At 39.2% G+C, this 18,192-nt stretch overlaps 1 protein-coding gene across 2 annotated transcripts in view; it reads right to left on the bottom strand.

Annotated features, from left to right (window-relative positions):
• The window catches only part of LOC126274083 (protocadherin-like wing polarity protein stan), a 358,480-nt gene that overhangs the window by 282,067 nt on the left and 58,221 nt on the right, over nucleotides 1-18,192 (bottom strand). For both annotated transcript variants that reach the window (XM_049977080.1, XM_049977081.1), the window contains exons 8-9: nucleotides 16,470-17,446; nucleotides 2,491-2,702 (exon numbers count right to left, since the gene is read on the bottom strand). In XM_049977080.1, coding sequence (XP_049833037.1) covers nucleotides 2,491-2,702; nucleotides 16,470-17,446 — 1,189 coding nt within the window. The remainder of the gene's footprint in view (nucleotides 1-2,490; nucleotides 2,703-16,469; nucleotides 17,447-18,192) is intronic.

An 18,192-nucleotide genomic window follows, 5' to 3' on the forward strand; every position in this document is an offset into this window, starting at 1 on the left:
GATAGGTCACAAGGGGCCAAATGACAGGGCTTGCTTTGTATGGCCTCCACGTTCGCCCGACATAATGCCATGCGATTTTTTCCTTTGGGGCTTCATCAAGGATCGTGTGTACGTGCCTTTGTTACCAACAGGCCTCCTTGAATTAAGAAACCGAATTGAAGCAGCTGTTGCTACAATCACTGAAGACACACTTATCAACATTTGGGAAGAACTTGGCTATAGGCTTGCTATGTGCCATGTGGCAAATGGTGCTCACATTGAACATTTATAAGGTTCTTGGTAAAACTGTTTGAGTTGCTCTTTCATTTGACATATCATTAATATCTGTAAGTTTAATGTAATAAATATTATAATGAGTTAAAACCTCAATATTCATTTCTAAACACCCCGCATTTTCTATAGCTCAGTACATACTGTGATGTTACTATTATCATTTACTTGAAACTTTCACTTTTGTTTAGTAGCTGCAGAGTGTCGTTTTAGATTTTTAATTTCATTTACCTTCTTCATGCCTACAACTTCTTGTGCTGTTTCCCTAAGTACCTTTGTTAAATAGTTACACCTTTGCTCTATGCTGACAATTTCTGTTTTATAAGATTCTGAACTTGGGCTCAATTTGATCTGGTTTACCACCATGTTTCTGTATGAATAGATGTAAGCTACATTTTTGATTTCCTGCCAAATGAATTTGTTTCCTGCAAAATTTATGGTATTTTCACTTTGAATTTGGTTAGTCTACACTTTGAGATGGGCAGATATCTTTTTCTTCTTGATTAATTCAACTAAAGTATAATTTTTGCAATTTATAAAGTCATTTTTTTCTTTTAATCTTGATTTACAGCAAAGTCTGTCAAGCTCCCCACCAGAGAATTTTTTTGTTTAAATTCTTTTTCCCTTAATTCGGTATTAAAATTTCTCGAAATCTCATAATGAGGTTTTCTATCATTTATCAATATCTGTAATTCTTCATAGAGGTCTGATACCTCGGTACCACAAAGTGAGCATTTTGCTGCATATATCTGAACAACTTCGACGAAATTTCTAAACATGTCTGACTTCTGTCAGAGCTACTTTTATTTTCTTCTTTGCAATAAAGATTGTTCCTCAATAATAAAACAGATGATCTGATTTTAAATCTATTTAATCTTCAATTTTTATTACACTTGTATTTGTCTCGATTTGAAGGTAATTATTGCTGACCAATTACCTTTGTCTCACAATGATGAAATCTAATATGAATTGATGGATGTAACCTCAATGATAAATGAAAGGAGTGGGAAAGTGCCAGACTATAGATCCAAATTTCTTGAGTTCGTTTCCTGACAAATCCTTGGGATAGTTATATGGCATTTATCACTTCTTTCACCTTTGTCAGTATTTGTTATTGTGAAAATGTTGATTTGCACCATAGTTTGCAGTCAACATCAAACTGTCAGTCTGCTGCCTGAATCAGTACAAAGGTGAGAAGAAGGCAACAGCATACTATCTCCATGAGAACTGACATCAGTAAAGCACTGTGATGTTCAAACCAACCTCTGGGATGATGACCTTTAATTCAACTGTATCCAATTTGATGTTACTTTTTAACAAAAGCAACTGGATAACTAAGACTCATACTACTGTTTATTCCATGCACATTGCATACATCATCAAATTACGTATGCAAATGTTTAAGATTTTACCTACTTAAAACAGTTTCACAATAAATTTATTCTTTTATGAAGTTAATAGGGAAGAACTGAGTATAATTTGAAAATAATAGTGGCATTCATAAATATATCACTAAGTATGAAGATAGCCTCCACAATTCACAATAACTTAACTTTACAAAAATGCTGGCAGATATTAAAAGTTTTAGAAACAAACTGAAATAATTTCTACTTGACAGTCTTTTACCACACAGATGAATTCTAGTTGACAATATGTTTGTAGTTGGACTACATTTATCAATTTTTGTAGTAGATCAAGACTAAAAACAAAAAATTCCAATTCTGTAAATGGACAGAGCATAGCAATGTATCTTATTTGTAAATCTCTACTGACACATTCTTCATCATGGGGAACTGTCAGAGATGAGCCACAGCACAGGCAAAAATTTTAGCTAAACTTAATAACAATGACTCGTTTGCCAGAACCATTGTTTGTCCCCCTCTGTTTATTCACATGAACAAAATATGTAGAACTCCACAGAAATTTCATTTGTACCTACATGTGAATTTCATTGTTTCTGTGTTCACACTAACTGTAGATGCTAAGAGACTGTATAAGGCTGATTAGTCAGAATTCAAAAAAGTAGATGTTTAATGCAAGTGACAATGTGTAACTACTGAAATGCAATTTTTTTCTTGGAATATATATTATTAACATTAATTGTTTATTGTAACATTAAGGAGCACCTTACATAAACTAAATGACACAGAATTAAAATCAAAAAGTATTTTATACATGAACATCACAATTTAATTTTGAATGGGAGGGGGAAAGAATTACCTGAAAATCTTTCAGAACAGGGGCATTGTCATTTTCATCAGTCACCAGCACTTCAACATGTGCATCTGCCCGCAGAGGTGGTGAAGATGCTCTAATTATCAAATCAAATTTCTTATGAGGTGACTCGTAGTCAAGATCTACCATTGTTAACAATTCTGCTTTGTTACTTCCTTGTCGTGTTACAAGGGAGAAACTATTAAAATCATCACCACCTGAAATAATGAGAACAAAATATATTACACCTACAAAAATTGAAAAACATCAAAGATGTGATTTTCAGAACAACCAGGATTCAAAGAAGAGCTCAATCAAAATAAAATGAAAATAATGGAAATTCCAGATAGGAATATCACCAATGTAGGAAAAAGACAGATTGCTACTTACTGTAAAGATGATATGCTAAGTTGCACACAGGCCCAAATACGAGACACTTACACATAAGCTTTTGGCCACAGCCTTCACTGGAAAAAGAGAAACACACACCATTCACTCAAACAAGCAAGCACACCTCATGCACACATGACTGCCAACTCTCACTGGCAGCTCAGGCCAGAACGCATTCTGGCCTGAGCTGCCAGAGTTGGTAGTCATGTATGCATGGGGTGTGCTTGCTTGTTTGAATGGACAGTGCATGTTTCTCTTTTTCCAACAAATGCTGTGGCCAAAAGCTTGTGTGTACGTGTCTTCTAATTGTGTCTGTCTGCAACTAAGTGTATCATCTTTACGGTAAGTAGCAATCTACCTTTTCCTACATTCTTAAAATGAAAATAAATTCATTAGATGAATCATGTTACATAAATCTCACTGAAGATGAAAACGTGGCAGTCAAAATGACAAAGTCACAAATGATGTGGTTTAAAAAGATTAATATTAATTGTATACTAACAGATACATTGATTCAAAAGCTTAATTATGTAGTTTCAGTTAAATTTTGTGAAAATATTCAATAGAGGACGATTGCCAAAATAAAAGATCTCTTATCGGCTCTTAATCCTTACAGTATTTCCCACAAGACATTTGACTCACTTTAGTAAGTTGTTGAAACTTGTGTAGTTGTTCACCTGATTTGTTTCTGAACTGATACCAGTTCTTCGAAGTATTTGTAAAGATTTCTTGTCCTGATATTATAATCATTCACTCTACTATTTTTTGGACAAAGAGAAATACTTTTAACAACAAAGGAGAATTATTTTTGTGTTGTTGTCATTGATGTTGTGGTCTTCAGTCAGGAGACTGATTTAATACAGCTCTCGGTGCTATTCTATCTTGTGCAAGCCTCTTCATTTTTGTGTAACGAACTGCAACCTAAGTTCATTTGAACCTGGTTATTGCATTCAAGTCTTGGTTTCAGCTGATCATTTTTAATATTAACTCAAGAGCCTTGTAAAATAATGTTTTATTAGATTAAAAAATCAGTATGTGCACTACAATAACTACATATATGCACAACTAAACATATGTGTAACAAGCACAGTGTACCGGTAAAAACAAGGAGTAAAAAGAACTCTCTCAATAACAATTAACATATTACAACACATCCCCTTAAACTGACACTGACACACAATGTGAAGTTCAAATGCACAGTCATTCCTTAACTTCTTCAACGTGACTTCAATTTCATGTTCAGCATTACACAGAATCAACAAACATTTCTTCAGAAGGCAGATGTTCAACATCGGTAGCACCTGACTCAACACGCCTTCTTGTAAACTGGTATTTTAAATCTATATGCTTGGATCTAGTATTTGTCAATAGATTATTGGCTAACTGAATAGCTCCTTTATTTGGAACACAACTTGGATCTACCACAGACATACATTAACCACAGTATTAACTTGAACAGTTAATGCCGAAGCCACATATTCGGCTTCAAAAGTAGAAAGTGCAATGCCACAAAATCAAAGAATTTTGCATTTCAATGAATGAACCAGTTACATAGAATCTGCCATTGATTTTATTTCTTCAACACGCATTACTGAAGGCCATTATTCCTCTAATGCTGTTCCTAGAAAATTCTAGGTTATAGCCCATGTTGCCTTTAAATACCTACAAATTCTCTTTACTGACGACCAAAAGACCTTTTTAAAATTGTGATTATATCTGCTAAGGAGACTGACAGCAAAACATGTCAGGAACGGAAATTTGGGATGGGTATTTACATCTAATCTACACACATTTTCCGCAAACTGCCCCTTGCTCCATTTGCAAATGGAGCAAGGGGAAAATGTCTCTCTCTCTCGATGCTACTGTATGAACCCTGATTTTTCTTATCTTGTCTTTGAGGTCCTCATTTGAAATGTAGATAGGTGCCAGAAGAACTGTTCTGCAGTCAGCTTCAAATTCTGGGTTTATAAATTTTCTCAATACAGTTTTGTGGAAAGATCATCATCTTCCCTCCAGAGATTCCTTATCAAATCTGTGTGTAAAAAATCTAGCACCACACCTCTGAAGTGCTTCGATGTCTTCCTTTAATCCGATCTGGTAGGGACCAAACACACTAGCAGTACTCAAGAATGTGTCATACTCTAGCGCTCTATATGCGATCTCTTTTACAGATGAGCTACATTTCCCTAGAATTCTTCCCATAAACTGAAGTCAAACATTCATCTTCCTTATCACTGTCCGTATGTACTCATTATATTTTATATCCCTTTGAAGGGTTACAGTTAGTCAGTTTGTCAGGTGGTCAGGTCCATATGTAGGAGGATAAGAGCGGAGAAACTTCAGGATAAGGAAATCAGGCACAAGTACATAACAGCGATCTCAGAAAGGTACCAGGTAGTTGAATGTAGTAAATTACAGTCATTGGAAAAGGAATGGACAAGGTACAGAGACATAGTACTAGAAGTGGCTAAAGAATGTCTTGGAACAGTAGTGTGTAAAAGTAGGATGGAAGCAAACAGCTTGGTGGAAGCTTGTAAAAGGAAAAAGAAGGTGTATCAAAAATGGCTACATACTAGAACTCAGGTAGACAGAGAAAGTTATGTCGAAGAAAGAAACAAAGCCAAACAGATAATTGCAGCATCCAAGAAGAAATCTTGGGAAGACTTTGGAAACAGGTTCAACACTTTGGGTCAAGCGGCTCGAAAACCATTCTGGAGTGTAATTAACAGTATTCGAAAGGGAGGTAAGAAGTAAATGACAAGTATTTAGGACAAGTCAGGAAAACTGCTGGTGAATCCTGTTGATGCCTTGGGCAGATGGAGGGAATATTTTGAAGATTTGCTCAATGTAGGTGAAAATACAATCAGTAATGTTTCAGATTTCGAGGCAGAATGGGATAGGAATGATGACGGAAATAGGGTCACATTTGAGGAAGTGGAGAAATTGGTCAATAGATTGCAGTGCAATAAAGCAGCTGGGGTGGATGAAATTAAGTCGGAACTCATCAAATACAGTGGAATATCAGGTCTTAAATGGCTACACAGGATAACTGAAATGGCCTGGGAGTCGGGACAGGTCCCATCAGACTGGACAAAAGCAGTAATCACACCAATCTTTAAACATGGAAACAGAAAAGATTGTAACAACTGCAGAGGTATCTCTTTAATCAGCATTGTGGGTAAAATCTTCCCAGGTATTGTTGAAAGGAAAGTGCAGTACTAGTTGAGGACAAATTGGATGAAAATCAGTGTGGGTTTGGGCCTCTTAGAGGTTGTCAGGGCCAGATCTTTAGCTTACGGCAAATAAAGGAGAAGTGTTATGAGTGGAACAGGGAATTGTATGTATGTTTTATAGATCTAGAAAAGGAATATGGCCGGGTTCCAAGGAGGAAGTTATTGTCTGTTCTACGAGATTATGGAATAGGAGGCAAACTTTTGCAAGCAATTAAAGGTCTTTACATGGATAGTCAAGCAGCAGTTAGAGTGGACGGAAAATTGAGTTCATGGTTCAGAGTAGTTTCAGGGGTAAGACAAGGCTGCAACCTGCCACCACTGTTGTTTATATTATTTATGGATCATATGTTAAAAACAATAGACTTACTGGGTGAGATCAAGTTATGTGAACACAAAATAAGCAATCTTGCATATGCGGATGACTTAGTTGTGATGGCAGATTCAATTGAAAGTTTGCAAAGTAATATTTCAGAGCTAGATCAGAAATGTAAGGACTATGGTATGAACATTAGCATCTCCAAAACAAAAGTAATGTCAGTGGGAAAGAAATATAAACGGATTGAGTGCCAAATAGGAGGAACAAAGTTAGAAGAGGTGGACGGTGTCAAGTACTTAGGATGCATATTCTCACAAGATGGCAACATAGTGAAAGAACTGCAAGAGAGGTGTAGCAAAGCTAATGCAGCTACGATCTACTCTCTTCTGTAAGAAGGAAGTCAGTACCAAAACTAAGTTATCTGTGCACCGTTCAATCTTTTGACCAACTTTGTTGTATGGGAGCGAAAGCTGGGAGGATTCAGGTTACCTTATCAACAAGTTTGAGGTTACGGATATGAAAGTAGCTAGGATGTTGCAGGTACTAGTAGATGGGAACAATGGCAGGAAGGTGTCCACAATGAGGAAATCAAAGAAAAACTGGGAATGAACTCTATAGATGTAGCAGTGAAGGCGAACAGACTTAGATGGTGGGATCATGTTACACGCATGGGAGAAGCAAGGTTACCCAAGAGACTCATGTGTTCAGCAGTAGAGGGTAGGAGGAGTCGGGGCAGACCAAGGAGAAGGTACCTGGATTCGGTTAAGAATGATTTTGAAGTAATAGGCTTAACATCAGATGAGGCACCAATGTTAGCACTGAATAGGGGATCGTGGAGGAATTTTATAAGGGGGCTATGTTCCAGACTGAACGCTGAAAGGCATAATCACTCTTAAATGATGATGATGATGATGTTGAAGGGTTACACCCAGATAATTTATCAAAATGACTATGTCAAGCAGCACACTACTAACACTGTATTTGTATGTTATGCTAATGCAGCAGTCATACATTATGGGATTGTGTTTCCTATTCAGCTGCTTAATTTACATTTTTCTGCAATCAGAACATGCTTCCATTCATCACACTACAAATTTTGTCCAAGTCATCTTGTACCCTTGAACAGTCCCTGAATGGCAACACTTTCCCGTACAACACAGTATCATCAGCAAACAGCCACAGACTGCTGCTCCCCCTGTCTCTCCAATCATTTACGCAAATAAAGAATAAGAATGGCTCTATCACACTTCCCTAGGCATTCTTGACAATTTCCTTGTCTGTGATGAGCACTCTCCATTGAGGACAACATACTAGGTTCTATTTCTTTAGACATAGACACTAACTCCACCTGACATACTATTATAGTCGCTATGGTTCCTGTAACATCCCTTACAGGCGTGGAGGGCAGGGGTCCACATTGCCGAGAACCAGGTTTTCTGGAGGGCAATGCAAAAGCACGTGTAAAGCTTAACAGTTGCCATAGCTCAGACAGGTGGTGGAAAAAAAATCACCGCAATTCCACTGGAGGATACGTGGTCGTTCGACAGGGAAGGCATGAAACACTCAATGAGACAGTCTAACCTCAGGGTCACCTGCTGCCACCAGATGAGCACTCTCCTGAGCGATCAACAGCCATTGTGTCTCAGAGCCCAGCGAGATCTAGGTCATCAGTGGATGCCAGAATCTCCACCATATCCTCAGACACACAGCTTGTGGGTAGTGGTGGTGCGGGTGCCACCGCAGTGCCATGGTTCTTGGGGGACTTTCATTTTAGGTTTATCTCGCTGCTCCTTAGGTTTGTCCGGCTGGGAGGGCTTCACTGATTCAGTCTCAGGTACTGAGGAGGACCGTGAAGTCCTACAACCAGCTATTTGCAGTTGCTTTAGCCACTGGCGGGTGTCAGCTTTGACACTGGTGGGAATCAGGATGTAGCCTCTCATATTTCTTCTTAGCCTCGATGTAGATCAGTCAGTACAGAGTCTTGTATTCCATTATTTTTCTTTCTTTCTGGAGAATCCTGCAGTCTGGTGAGCAAGGCAAATGACACAGATGGGAGATGGGGCACATAGAGTATTGGGATGTGAAGGACCTCCACAATCCTGATGGGTGATGCTGGAAGTACAGAGGAAAGACACATGGCTGAACTTCTAGCACTTGAAGTACCGCATCGGGGGAGGGATATATAGCTTTATGGAGCTTATTCATCCCGATACCTCATATGTATGAGAGTTGATGGAGAATCTTTCTTGTCAATGAATCCCGTCTTTTTTTTTTTTTTTTTTTTTTTTTTTTTAGGACCAGTTTTGAGAGGTGGAGGGCTTGTTCAAAATGCGGTCACGGTCAGTCTTGATCAGAGCAGCTGCAGAATGAGCGGAAGTGCAGATCAACGTCGATGAACGATGCAAGAGGTCTCAGTGCATGATGGACACTATGTATCATGTAAGGCGCCTTCCCCAACTGGCTTGCTCTTCAGGAAAATTTGAAAAACACAGGTCAAATCCTACAAGGGACCATCAAATAAAGGCCACAACATTTCAGACTCCTTTTAGTCACCTCTTACGACAGACAGGAATACCTTGAACCTATTCTAAACCCCGGACCCACAGGGGTAAGTTTCTCGCTGTTCTTATTTCTGCTACTTCCCATTACTTTCATCTTTCTTCAATTTACTCTCAATCCATATTCTGTACTCTTTAGATTGTTCATTCCATTTGGCAGATCATGTAATTCTTCTTCTCTTTCACTCAGGATAGCAATATCATCAGTGATCGTATCCCTGATAGCCTTTCACCTTTAATTTTAATTCCACTCTTGAACCTTTCTTTTATTTCCATCATTGCTTCTTCCCTATAGATTACCGTAATTTTTCTCACAGATTTGAACATCTTGCAACATTTTACATTATCGAATGCTTTTTCCAGATCGACAGATTGCCTCTCTGGTGCCTTTACCTTTTCTAAAGCCAAACTGAGCATCATCTAGCACATTCTCAATTTGCTTTTCCATTCCTCTGTATATTATTCTTGTCAGCAACTTGGATGCATGAGCTGTTAAGCTTATTGTGTGATAATTCTCACACTTGTCAGTCTTCAAAATTACGTGGATGATATTTTTCCAAAAGTCAGGTGATATGTCATCAAACTCATACATTCTACACCCCAATGTGAATAATTGTTTTGTTGCCACTTCCCCCAATGATTTTGGAAGTTCTGATGGAATGTTATCTATCCCTTCTGCCTTATTTGACCTTAAGTCCTGCAAAGCTCTTTTACAGTCTATTTATAATACTGGATTCCCTATCTCTTCTAAACTGACTCCTGTTTCTTCCTCTATCACATCAGACAAAGCATCCTCCTCATAAAACTTTCAATGTATTCTTTCCACCAATCTGCTCCCTCCTCTGCATTTAGCAGTGGAATACCCGCTGCACTCTTAATGTTACCACCCTTGCTTTTAATGTCACTGAAGGTTGTTTCAGCTTTCCTGTATGCTGAATCTCTCTTTCCAACAACCATTTATTTTTCAGTTTCTTCACATTTTTCATGCAGCCATTTCATCTTAGGTTCCCTGCCCTTCCTATTTATTTCATTTCTCAGCAACTCTTATTCTGTATTCCTGAGCTTCCCGGAACATTTTTGTTCTTCCTACTTTCATCGATCAACTGAAGTATTTCTTCTGCCACACATGGTTTCTTCGCAGTTTTCTTCTTTGTAGCTATGTTTTTCATTCCAATTTCTGTGACTGTCCTTTTCAGAGATGTCCATTTCTCTTCAACTGTACTGCCTATTGAGTTATTCCTTACTGCTGTATCTATAGCCTTAGAGAACTTCAAGTGTATCTCGTCATTCCTTAGTACTTCTGTATCCCACTTCATAATGATATTTATTCTTCTTGGGTAATGTTTTTAACTTCAGCCTGCTCTTCATCACTAAAATATTGTGATCTGAGCCTATATCTGCTCCTGGGTATTCCTTACAATCCAGTATCTGATTTTAGAGTCTCTGTCTGACCATGATGTAATCTAACTGAAATCTTCTAGTATCTCCTGTAACATTTTCTTCTGCTCCTTCCCCTACACTGCATTCCAGTCCCCCATGACCATTAGATTTTCATCTCCCTTTACGCACTGTATTACCCTTTCAATATCCTAATATACTTTCTCTATCTCTTCATCTTCAGCTTGCAAGGTTGGCATGTATACCTGATCTATCATTGTTGGTGGTGGTTTGCTGTCGAGTCTGATAAGAACAACCCTATTACTGAACTGTTCACTGTAACACACTCTCTACCCTAACTTCCTATTCATAACGAACCTACTCCTGTTATACCATTTTCTGCTGCTGTTGATATTACACTATACTCGTCTGACCAGAAATCCTTGTCTTCTTTTCCATTTCACTTCTCTGACCCCAACTATATCTGGATTGAGCCTTTGCATTTCCCTTTTCAGATTTTCCAGTTTCCCTACCACAATCTAACTTCTGTCATTCCATGCCGTGACTCATAGAACTTTATCCTTTTGTTGATTATTGCATCTTTTTCTCATGGTCACATCCACCTTGGCAGTCCCCTCCTGGAGATCCGAATGGGGGGCTATTCTGGTGTCTTTTGCCAATGGAGAGATCATCAAGTCTCATTTTCAATTACAGGCCACATGTCCTTTGGATAAACATTATGTGTCTTTGTTGCAGTGGTTTCCATTGCCTTCTGCATCCTCATGTTGTTGATCATTGCTGATTCTTCAACCTTTAAGGGCAGTTTCCCATTCCTAGGACAAGAGAGTGCCCGGAACCTCTGTCCACTCCTCTGCCCTCTTGGATAAGGTCATTGGCAGAATGAAGATTACTTCTTATGTCAGAAGTCGTTGGCTGCCAATACTGATCATTAATCAAAAATTTAAGCAGTGGCAGGAATCGAACCCGAGACGGAGGACATTTTGATCACAAATCAAAGACACTACCCCTAGACCATGAGTGCAACACAACTAAGCATAAATTGCTCTATGTATGTGTCCATTTCAAAAGAACCATTCTGGCAACTGTTTTATACTGACTCAGGGAAATCAAACAAAACCTAAATCTTGCTGGCCAGTGGAGATATGAACCCCAACTCCTTACACACAAGAGTCCAGTTCTTCACCCTCATAGCGATTAATACACTCCTGGAAATGGAAAAAAGAACACATTGACACCGGTGTGTCAGACCCACCATACTTGCTCCGGACACTGCGAGAGGGCTGTACAAGCAATGATCACACGCACGGCACAGCGGACACACCAGGAACCGCGGTGTTGGCCGTCGAATGGCGCTAGCTGCGCAGCATTTGTGCACCGCCGCCGTCAGTGTCAGCCAGTTTGCCATGGCATACGGAGCTCCATCGCAGTCTTTAACACTGGTAGCATGCCGCGACAGCGTGGACGTGAACCGTATGTGCAGTTGACGGACTTTGAGCGAGGGCGTATAGTGGGTATGCGGGAGGCCGGGTGGATGTACCGCCGAATTGCTCAACACGTGGGGCGTGAGGTCTCCACAGTACATCGATGTTGTCGCCAGTGGTCGGCGGAAGGTGCACGTGCCCGTCGACCTGGGACCGGACCGCAGCGACGCACGGATGCAAGACCGTAGGATCCTACACAGTGCCGTAGGGGACCGCACCGCCACTTCCCAGCAAATTAGGGACACTGTTGCTCCTGGGGTATCGGCGAGGACCATTCGCAACCGTCTCCATGAAGCTGGGACACGGTTCCGCACACCGTTAGGCCGTCTTCCGCTCACGCCCCAACATCGTGCAGAGTCGCTTCTGCCTTGGTGCCAATGATGGTCGTATGCGTGTTTGGCGCCGTGCAGGTGAGCGCCACAATCAGGACTGCATACGACTGAGGCACACAGGGCCAACACCTGGCATCATGGTGTGGGGAGCCATCTCCTACACTCGCCGTACACCTCTGGTGATCGTCGAGGGGACACTGAATAGTGCACGGTACATCCAAACCGTCTTCGATCCCATCGTTCTACCATTCCTAGACCGGCAAGGGAACTTGCTGTTCCAACAGGACAATGCACGTTCGCATGTATCCCGTTTCACCCAACGTGCTCTAGAAGGTGTAAGTCAACTACCCTGGCCAGCAAGATCTCCGGATCTGTCCCCCATTGAGCATGTTTGGGACTGGATGAAGCGTCGTCTCACGCGGTCTGCACGTCCAGCACGAATGCTGGTCCAACTGAGGCACCAGGTGGAAATGGCATGGCAAGCCGTTCCACAGGACTACATCCAGCATCTCTACGATCGTCTCCATGGGAGAATAGCAGCCTGCATTGCTGCGAAAGGTGGATATACACTGTACTAGTGCCGACATTGTGCATGCTCTGTTGCCTGTGTCTATGTGCCTGTGGTTCTGTCAGTGTGATCATGTGATGTATCTGACCCCAGGAATGTGTCAATAAAGTTTCCCCTTCCTGGGATAATGAATTCACGGTGTTCTTATTTCAATTTCCAGGAGTGTACTTTCAGTACCATAAACTGAAACAGTAACTAAAAGTACTGAAGGTGATGAGAAAGAAATAAAATGCTCCCAATAACTGCAAAGTAACTTACGGACAATACGGCCACTCAAATGTGGAAACCAGAAATTACTGAAAAAGTTTCCTCTTGAGCATATCTAGCTCCTGTCCTCCATCGCTAATATTACGGTTACTGATATGAATCAGCTACTACAAGGTTATGAACCATCATAAATTGTTAAATGTATATAAGTGATTAATGGAAAAAATAGAGGCAGAATTTATAAGAAAAATCAACACAAGAGTGCAGAGGACTGTCAGAGGGAAGATATGAGTGAAATAAAGGTACAAGATAAAAAAATTGAAGGAACAAAGAAAAATCAGGAGGAAATAGAAAGGAAAGAATAAACAGGCAGCTGCGTAAGAGACTAAGAAAGTACAGGACAGAACTGCAGGAGGGAAATCCTGAAATGAACGCAGTATGCGTAATCAAAGGGGAAAGGTTATGGAAGGGAACAAGGGAGCTTTTCTTGGAGCTCTTTGCGGTGTGGGGGGAGTATGTATGTGAAAAACAGTATCCCATTTGAGTCAATTGATGTTTCAAAGTACTGCACTGAAAAGGTGTTTGAATGTTGTGCAGGTGTGGTTAAATTTAGTGGAGTTAAACTTCTAACTGTTGTTATTTATAGATCCCCAGACTCCGATTTCACAACATTTTTGCTAAAGCTAGAGGAGGTTCTTGGTTCACTTTATAGGAAATACAAAAAGTTAGTTATATGTGGTGACTTCAATATTAATTGTATAAGTGATTGTGCAAGGAAAAGGATGCTGGTAGACCTCCTTAATTCATATAATCTTATGTAAACCATATTCTTTCCAACGAGAGTGGAAGGGAGCAGTAGAACAACCATAGACAACATTTTTGTTCATTCCTCACTACTAAAAGGACATTCTGTTAGCAAAAAAAGTGAATGGTCTTTCAGATCATGATGCACAAGTTTTAACTCTAAAAGATTTTTGTGCTGGAACTCATGTTAAATATAGTTATCAACTTTTTAGGAAAGCTGATCCAGTTGCTGTAGAGACCTTTGTAAACCTTAGCAAGGAACAAGAATGGCAAGATGCCGATACAGTAGACGATAAATATAATGCTTTCCTCATGCTCTTTGAAAGTTACTTTCCATTAGAACGTTCAAAACAGGGTACTCGCACAAACAGGCAGGCTCGGTGGCTGACTAGAGGGATAAGAATATCCTGTAGAACAAAGTGGCAATTATATCAAAATGTTAGAAACTGTCAAAATCTAAATGCAGCAGCCCATTATAAACAGTATTGTAAGGTGCTTAAAAAAGTTATTAGGAAGGAAAAAAGTATGTGGTATGCAGATAGAATAGCTAAGTCTCGGGATAAAATTAAAACCATATGGTCAGTCGTAAAAGAAGTGGCTGGTCTGCAGAAACACATCGAGGATATAGCATTAGTGCATAGTGGGAATGTCCATGTTACCGATAAGTCGCATATATGTACAGTATTTAATAATCACTTTCTGAATATAGCAGGTGAAGTAAATAGAAACCTAGTCCCAACAGGAAATCATATAGTGCTTGTAGAAAAAAGTGTTCGGAGACTGTTACCTGAAATGCTCGTCCATGATACTGACTAGAGGGAGATTGAGTTAATAATTAAATCACTAAAGACCAAGAACTCTCATGGATATGATGGGATATCTAGCAGAATAGTGAAGTACTGTTCTATGTATGTTAGCCCAGTACTTAGCCATATCTGTAACTTTTCCTTTAGGAGTGGTCGGTTTCCTGACCAATTAAAGTACTCGGTAGTGAAGCCACTTTATAAAAAAGGGAGACAGGGATAATGTTGACAATTATAGACCTATTTCTATGCCATCGGTGTTTGCTAAAGTTATCGAGAAGGTTGTATATACAAGGTTACTGGAGCATTTAAATTCACATAATTTGCTGTCAAGTGTACAGTTTGGTTTTAGAAATGGTTTAACAACTGAAAATGCTATATTCTCTTTTCTCTGTGATGTTTTGGACGGATTAAATAAAAGGTTGCGAACGCTAGGTGTTTTCTTTGATTTAACGTAGGCTTTTGACTGTGTTGACCACAAAATATTACTGCAGAAGTTGGACCATTATGGAGTAAGGGGAGTAGCTTACAATTGGTTTGCCTCTTACTTTAAGAACAGAAAGCAGAAGGTAATTCTCCACAATACTGAGAATGGTAGTGATGTTCAGTCCCAATGGGGCACTGTTAAGAGGGGTGTTTCCAAAGGGTCGGTGCTGGGGCCACTGCTGTTTCTTATTTATATAAATGATATGCCTTCTAGTATTACAGGCGATTCAAAGATATTTCAGTTTGCTGATGACACCAGCTTGGTAGTGAAGAATCTTGTGTGTAATATTGAAACATTATCAAATAATTTAGTTCACGAAATAAGTTCATGGCTTGTGGAAAATAATTTGATGCTAAATCACAGTAAGACTCAAGTTTTTGCAGTTTCTAACTTACAATTCAACAAGAACCAATATTTTGATCAGACAGAATGGGCATATTATAAGCAGGCGGAACAGTTCAAGTTCCTAGGCATTCGGGTAGATAGTAAGCTGTTCTGGAAAGCCCATGTTCAGGATCTTGTTCAGAAACTAAATGCTGCTTTATTTACCATTAGAACAGTATCTGAAATAAGTGACAGTTCAATACGAAAAGTAGTCTACTTCACATATTTTCATACGCTTATGTCATATGCCATATAGGAGTGCACTATTCTGCTGCATCCATTTTCATTAAGCTACCACAAGAACTCAAAAATCTTAGCAGTAGCCCAAACGCTTTTCAGTCCAAACTGAAGAGTTTCCTCATGGCTCACACCTTCTATTCTGTCGAGGAGCTCCTGGAAGAGCTGAAAAATTAAGCAAATTCCAGTGTTACATTGTTGATTTTCTTTATTTAAACTTACGAATTGTCACCTGAATACATTTCTTATATTTCATTTTATCTGTTTCTACTATCGTGTTAGAATTTCATGTATTGACTCGTTCCATGAGCATGGAGACTTCTCCTTAATTTGGTCCCACAGAACAATAAATAATTTTTTTTTAAATCAAAAAAATATTAAAAAACTACAGCGCAAAATGGTTCCAGAAAAGGATAGCCTGCTTTAGATGGTTCACTGGGCTCAAATCACTATCAAAATCAGCAAATATCCTGGACTTTTTTTTTAGCATTTAATGTCCCACAGACAGCAAGGGAAATATAGACTTACTGAAATACCTAAAAGCCCATTAAAAATTGACTAATGATGTGCTAGCAAGTACACTTCCTTGAGTGTTTCTCCCTGTTGCTAACATAAATGTTTGTGTCAATAATGTTTTAGATGATGAAACAACATAATACTCCAAGTTCAAGGATTTAGATATGGTCACACTAGCCACAAATACTTTACGCATTGCTATGACTACTGTAATGGCAAAAGCTTTAACGTTTTTAAAAATACAGAAAATATTAATATATGACTGACTTACCAATTATTGCATAGTGTACCACTGCATTCTCTCCTTCATCTGGATCATGTGCATAAATTTCTCCTACTGTGGATCCTATTGGTGAATTTTCTTTTATATACATCACTATCCTGTCTGATTCAAATGCAGGTGGGGAATCATTCACATCTTCTATTTTAATAGTGACAGGAACAGAGCCCGATAATGTTGGAGAGCCCTTGTCTAAAGCATATGCGATCAAATCGTACTGAGCAACACTTTCTCTATCAAGAGCTTTGGCAGTTCGAATAACACCGCTTGCTGGATCAACAGCAAATGAACCCTCAGTCACATTTTCTTCACTAAGAGCATACTGCACTCTTCCATTAAGTCCCCTGTCTGCATCTGTCGCTGATATCTGCAGAACACTTGTACCAACTGCAGCATCCTCAGGTACTGAACCAAAGTAAGACGATTTCCTAAACACTGGTGCATTATCATTTACATCAGCAACAGTTATCTCCACATCTGTTGTATCAGACAATGGAGGAACACCACCATCTTTTGCTGTCACTGTTAGCAAATATCCACTCACTTTCTCACGATCTAAAAGCGCTGTTGTCACAATGGCACCTGTTTGAGGATTAATTGCAAATTCCTGTGTAGACTGTCTCTCATCGAGGGTACCTAATGTGTAAGTAATCTGTGCATTTTGGCCAACATCTCCATCTGTAGCACTTATGACTAGAACTGTTGTTCCCAAAGGAGCATCTTCAAATACACTGGCTGAATATGGAGCATTTTCAAACACTGGAGCATAATTATTTGCATCTGTTACATTAACATATACTGTAGCTGTATCCTGTCTTCCACCAGAGTCAGTAGCTGTAACAGTCAGAATAAACCGCTTCTCTTGCTTGTAATCGAGAGTTTGTGCGATTGTTATTAGACCTTGGCCATTTTGTGATGTAATAGCAAATCTTCCTCTCATGTTGCCACTAGATATATCGTAATGTAACCTGAAAAGAAAAACCTCCATGTTACATTTATATTTAACTGGTGTTAAGAGTCATGGTGGATAATAATTCATAGTAACAAAGAACTGACTCATCAAAAAATTGTCCTCTGGAATAAAATGTAGTGTGATGTCATAGATCAGGCACTGTTTCTTCAAGGAACTATATATTTTCTTTGTGTCTACAAGCAAAATTATTGACTAAGCTGAAATTGTTCTCAAGAAAGAAAGAAAACAGACTATTCATGATCCATCACAGGTCAATGTTAGCAACAAATCAGGCCTTGTGCATGTTCCATGCCTAGCAGTCAGAGAGTCAGAAAATTAAGTTCTATCCTTTTCTTTTATGGCATCTAAGCTGTCTGCAAATTACAAGAATTAAGATCAGGAAAGGTACAAAACATGGGGGAAATGCTTTTACTGGCTGATACAGTCTATACAACACCTTTCAGTACTAAGATGGAACTCACATACAGACTGAATATTTTTTTGATGAAATCTACAGTAACATATCTAACTTATTTGAGTGTTATTGGAAAATATAAATATAAATGGTGCAAAAGTACAGGATTTTGTATCAAAAACTGAATTATGATGGAAATATATTGGACCTAATGGCAACAAGTAGACCTGGCATCTTTCAGGATGTCCACATCGAAACTGGTATCAGTGACTATAGTGTGGTTGTGGCAACAATGATTACCAAGGTACAAAGGACAAGTGAAACAAGCAGAAACATACATTTTTTCA

Source organism: Schistocerca gregaria, chromosome 1 (assembly GCF_023897955.1).
Source record: "Schistocerca gregaria isolate iqSchGreg1 chromosome 1, iqSchGreg1.2, whole genome shotgun sequence".
NCBI classification, from domain to species: domain Eukaryota; kingdom Metazoa; phylum Arthropoda; class Insecta; order Orthoptera; family Acrididae; genus Schistocerca; species Schistocerca gregaria.